Source organism: Cebus imitator, unplaced genomic scaffold (genome assembly GCF_001604975.1).
Source record: "Cebus imitator isolate Cc_AM_T3 unplaced genomic scaffold, Cebus_imitator-1.0 Scaffold427, whole genome shotgun sequence".
In the NCBI taxonomy this organism is placed as follows: Eukaryota; Metazoa; Chordata; class Mammalia; order Primates; family Cebidae; genus Cebus; species Cebus imitator.
Window position 1 is genome coordinate 397,104 of NW_016107742.1, and position 5,241 is coordinate 402,344.

A 5,241-nucleotide genomic window follows, 5' to 3' on the forward strand; every position below is an offset into this window, starting at 1 on the left:
ATATATATATATATATATATATAAAATCATTTAATCAGCACTTCTTTTGTTGGTTAAAAGAAATTATAGTCAGGTCAGGCATGGTGGCTCACGACTGTAATTCCAGCACTTTGGAAGGCTGAGGTGGGCAGATCACGAGGTCAAGAGATTGAGACCATCCTGGCCAACATGGTGAAACCCCATCTCTACTAAAAATACAAAAATTAGCTAGGTGTGGTGGTATGTGGCTGTAGTCCCAGCTACTCAGGAGGCTGAGGCAGGAGAATTGCTTGAACCCAGGAGGCAGAGGTTGCAGTGAGCTGAGATCGCACCACTGCACTCCAGCCTGAGCAAGAAGAGCGAGACTTCATCTCAAAAAAAGAAAAAATACATCAAGTCACTTAAGCTCCTAGAAAATCTTCCAGTAACTATAATTGAAGGAAATTCTTGAACATGTAAAAAATAAAAATAAAAACAAAAACAAGGCCAGGCGCAGTAGCTCATGTCTGTAATCCCAGCACTTTTGGGAGACTGAGGCGGGTGGATCACAAGGTCAGTAGTTCAAGGCCAGCCTGATCAAAATGGTGAAACCTTGTCTCTACTAAAAATACAAAAATTAGCTGGGCATGGTGGTGTGTGCCCATAATGCCAGTTACTTGGGAGGCTGAGGCAGGAGAACTGCTTGAACCCGGGAGGCAGAGGATGCAGTGAGCCAAGATCGCGCCACTGCACTCCAGCCTGGTGACAGAGCAAGACTCCATCTCAGAAAAAAACAAACAAACAAAAAAACAAAGACCACTATTTACCCTCACCAAGAAACCCAAATATGTATTTATTGATTGATTGATATGATTTGGATCTGTGTCCCTGCCCAAATCTCACGTCAAACTGTAATCCCCTGTGTTGCAAGAGGGGCCTGGTGGGAGGTGACTGGATCACGGGGTCAGATTTCTCTCTTGCTGCCCTCATGATGTGAGTTCTCACAAGATCTGATTGTTTAAAAGTGTGTAGCACCTCCCCTTTTACTCTTTTTCTCCTGCTTCAGACACGTAAGATGTGCCTGTTTCCCCTTGCCTTCTGCCATTGTAAGTTTCCTGAGTCCTCCCCAGCCATGCATGCTGTACTGTGAGCCAATTAAACCTCTTTTCTTTAAAATTACCCAGTCCCTTAAAGTTAATAATACTGATAGCTCTGATTAAAAAAAAAAAAATTACCCAGTCCCAGGTTGTTCTTTATGGCAAACTGAGAATGGACTAATACAATTATTATTTGTTTAGGAGACTAGGTCTCACTTTGTCACCAAGTCTGGAGTACAGCAGCACTATCATAGCTCACCGCAGCCTCGAACGCCAAAGCCCCAGCAATCCTCTCACCTATGCCTCCCAAGTAGCTGGGACTATAGGCGTGTGACATCACACCTGGCTTAAATTCACAAGGAGAAAAATACCATCTAATTCAATACTCAGGAAATAATTGGGAGATTAGAGTAAGAGGCTCACTGAATAAGAGACTTTAAAAGGTCACCCCAGGTCATTCATGCTATCATCCCACTTAATTTCTTTTTTTTTTTTTTTTTTTTTTTTTTGAGACGGAGTCTTGTTCTGTCACCCAGGCTAGAGTGCAGTGGCACGATCTCAGCTCACTGCAACCTCTGTCTCCCGGGTTCAAATGATTCTCCTGCCTCAGACTCCACAGTAGCTGGATTATAGGTGCCCGCCACCTCGCCTGGCTAAATTTTATATTTTTAGTAGATGGTTTTACCATCTTGGCCAGACTGGTCTTGAACTCCTGACCTTGTGATCCAGCTGCCTCAGCCTCCCTAAGTGCTGGGATTACAGGTATGAGCCACTGTGCCTGGCCTAAATTTCTTTTAATTAAGTATCTATATCCTCCCAATAAGGTATGTTTCGGGGTCTTTTTATTTTTTTGAGACGGATTCAAAGTGTTTGAATCCGCTTCCTGGGTTCAAGTGATTCTCTTGCCTCAGCCTCCCAAATAGCAAGGACTATATATAGGCACGCACCACCATGCCCAGCTAATTTTTGTATTTTCAGCAGAGATGGGGTTTCACCATGTTGGCCAGGATGGTCTCAACCTCTTGACCTCATGATCCGCCCACCTCAGCCTTCCAAAGTGCTGGGATTACAGGTGTGAGCCACCAGGCCCAGCCTGTTTTAGGGTCTTATAATCTGAACCTCAGGATCCTCCTTCTTCAGCTCTACTCTAAATCATGCTCACACAATTTACACCAACCTCTCTTGCTCCATCTTATCCAGAGAGATGACAGGAAGACAGCCACACACATCCAGCCTATTTGTAGTACCCCTGCTGCTTTGTAGGCAAGGCTCTCCCTGCTCCCCAACCCTTCATCACCCAGTGCCAAGAGGATACGGGGCAATCCGGTCCCATTTGACATTGAGCATTCCAGACACAATGCCAAAGTCTTCTGGAGGGAAGGAATCATCAGATAGTTCCACATCTAATGCAGCACTAGACAATGAAGGAAACAAAAAGGGTTAGTAAGTAATGGACATAAAATTAAAGCAATAGGCCCGGCATAGTGGCTCACACCTGTAATTCTAGCACTTTGGGAGCCAAGGTGGGCAGATCTGTTGAAGTCAGGAGTTTGAGACCAGTCTGACCAACATGGTGAAACCCTGTCTCTACTAAAAATACAAAAATTAGCCAGGCATGGTAGCATATGCCTGTAATTCCAGCTACTTGGGAGGCTGAGGCAGGAGGATCACTTGAACCTGGAAGGCAGAGGTTGCAGTGAGCCAAGACTGCACCATAGCACTCCCGCCTGGATGACAGAGACTCCATCTAAAAAATAATAATAATAATAAAATTAAATTAAAGCAATAAACAATCAAACCTGCCTGCTTCTCCAAAAAAAATCAGAACTGCAAAAGAGTCATATAGTAACTTGGTTCTGTTTCATTGAAGAATCCAGGTCAAGGTCTGAATTCTATTGCTCAGAAGCACCAAAATAATCAAGTATTCAGGAGGCAATGGGTCCAAGTTCATCCTTGCCTCAATTTCTCTTCATGAACATGCCTATGTGTGTGGAGGAAGGGAGAACACAGTGAATACAGAGGAGAAAGTTAAAGGGAATAAAAGAAAGTCAACAAAAATGCTCTAGGCTAATAAAAGAAGGAAGATGACACAGTTTTTGTTTTTTTTTTTGAGATGAAGTCTCACTCTGTCACCCAGGCTGGAATGCAATGGCATGGTCTTGGCTCACTGCAACCCCCTCCTCACGGGTACAAGCAATTCTCCAGCCTCAGCCTCCTGAGTAGCTAGGACTACGGGAACGTGCCAACATACCCAGCTAATGTTTGTATTTTTAGTACAGACAGGGTTTCACCTTGCTGGCCAGGCTGGTCTCAAACTCCTGACCTGTTTCAGCCTCCCAAAGTGCTGAGATTACAGGTGTGAGCCACTGAACCCAGACTTTTTTTTTTTTTTTTTTTTGAGACAGAGTCTCAGTCTTGTCGCCTAGGCTGGAGTGCAGTGGCATGATCTTGGCTTACTGCAATCTCTGCCTTCTGGGTTCAAGCAATTCTCTTGCCTCAGCTTCCCAAGTAGTTGGGATTACAGGCACCCGCCACCATGCCCTGCTAATTTTTGTATTTTTAGTAGAGACGGTGTTTCATCATTTTGGCCAGGCTGGTCTCGAACTCCTGACCTCTGGTGACCCTCCTGCCTCAGCCTCCCCAAGTGGTGGGATTACAGGCATGAGCCACCATGCCCAGCAGGAAGATTACATTTTAAACTCCTGAGGAAACATGGAATTATGTATTTTCTGTGCCTTTATCTTCCTCTCTTTGTTTCTCCACAATTCATGCTACTTTCGTACTTTAAAATTCTTCCAATCCAAAACGTGAAAGATGGTTTCTTGTAGCTTAGGTAAGAATGTCCTCCTTTCCAAAAGTAGGTCCCGCAGTATATACATTCACTCAATATATCTGATGCTGGAAGTGTCCCAAAGGGAAATCACTACTCATCAATATGTTCCCTATTCCCTTCTGAGAACTAAGAATCCAGAAATAGGCTTAATCTGGTAACTCCAGGGTCTCCTTACCTTGAGCCGACATTGTAAATGTTGTATTGCAAGGTTAGGTCTCGCCCCTCCACGGCATATCTGTTCAGCAGTGACTTGGAAGCCAAAAGCCTGGCTCCCTCCTCTGCTTGAGTGACAGCAAATAGAGCCAACACCACAAATGCCAGCAGCCTCATCTTTAGAGAAAAAAGTAAAGTGAGTTATCAAACCAAGTATGTAAAAGTCACCAAAATTCTCCTGACAGCGCTCCCGTAGAAAGCTCCTTCGATGCTACCAGAGCAGCAGCAGCCCCTTCCACAGAGTGGTCCATAAGCCACCGAGCAGACCCGTTCTGCAGAATCTCCTACCATCTTTACCCTGCAGCCCTCGAAAAACCGGTCCAAGCACCAGCACGTCTACTGCCCTCTTCCTGTCAGAAGCCCCGGGATGCCCAATGGCTGGTGTACAGAATAGGGCTTTCCTTGGGGTGCCTGATTTTGGCCGATCTTGGACCTGCAGGAGCCTGTAGCCTTCCCTCACGCAGGAGTGTCCACAGCTGCAGTCTTCCCTCTGGTCCTCTCCTCCTTGGCTATAGGGCCTCTGGGATCCCACGGCGGACTCGCAGGGTCCTCCTCACATCCTTGTACACCACTCTCCAGTCCATCCCCTGAGAGCCCATTCGTCCTCGCCCGTCACATCCCTTTCTGGGTCCCTCGGGCGAGAGGGGGTCAGTCAGCTCTGTCCCCCTCCCGCTTGTCAAGGTTACACGTCCTCCACCCAGCGCGTCCTCTGCTCTCCCCGCCCTCCCCGAGCTAACCCCCAGCCACGGAATGATGCGCGGACACGAGGGGCTCGCCTCTCCCGCTCGGACGCCCTAAGCCTCCGGACTCACCATTGGCATCTGCAATGCTTTTCCGGCGCCACAAAAACCGGAAAAGAGCGTCAGCGTCGGAAAGACCGGAAACAAGCACTGGTTGGAAACCAGGATATTCCGCCTAATGCCTTGTGGGAGTTGTAGTTCTTGGAGAAGCCCTTTCCCTTTGTGGGAAAAACCTAAGAGGTTTTGTGCGTTCTCCACGCTTGTCTTGTTCGGCCCTCTTTGGGGGAGCTTTTCAAGCTGATTTTTCACTACTATATGTGACCCGCACCTGATTGGGTGCTTTGAGAAACTAGCAAACCTAGAAATTTGGATCATCTATGTAAAATGTCAACTAGTACTG

At 46.6% G+C, this 5,241-nt stretch overlaps 1 protein-coding gene across 2 annotated transcripts in view; it reads right to left on the reverse strand.

Moving 5' to 3' along the window:
* SSR2 (signal sequence receptor subunit 2) overlaps positions 1-4,996 on the reverse strand; it is a 12,709-nt gene extending 7,713 nt beyond the window's left edge. The window contains exons 1-3 of one of the 2 annotated variants that reach the window (XM_017509975.2): positions 4,914-4,996; positions 4,064-4,218; positions 2,371-2,469 (exon numbers count right to left, since the gene is read on the reverse strand). In XM_017509975.2, coding sequence (XP_017365464.1) covers positions 2,371-2,469; positions 4,064-4,218; positions 4,914-4,922 — 263 coding nt within the window. In that variant the 5' untranslated portion in view covers positions 4,923-4,996. Of the gene's footprint in view, positions 1-2,370; positions 2,470-4,063; positions 4,219-4,534; positions 4,559-4,913 lie in introns of those variants that run through there. The other variant, XM_017509978.2, reaches the window with a different exon arrangement.
* Positions 4,997-5,241: the final 245 nt, after the last annotated feature.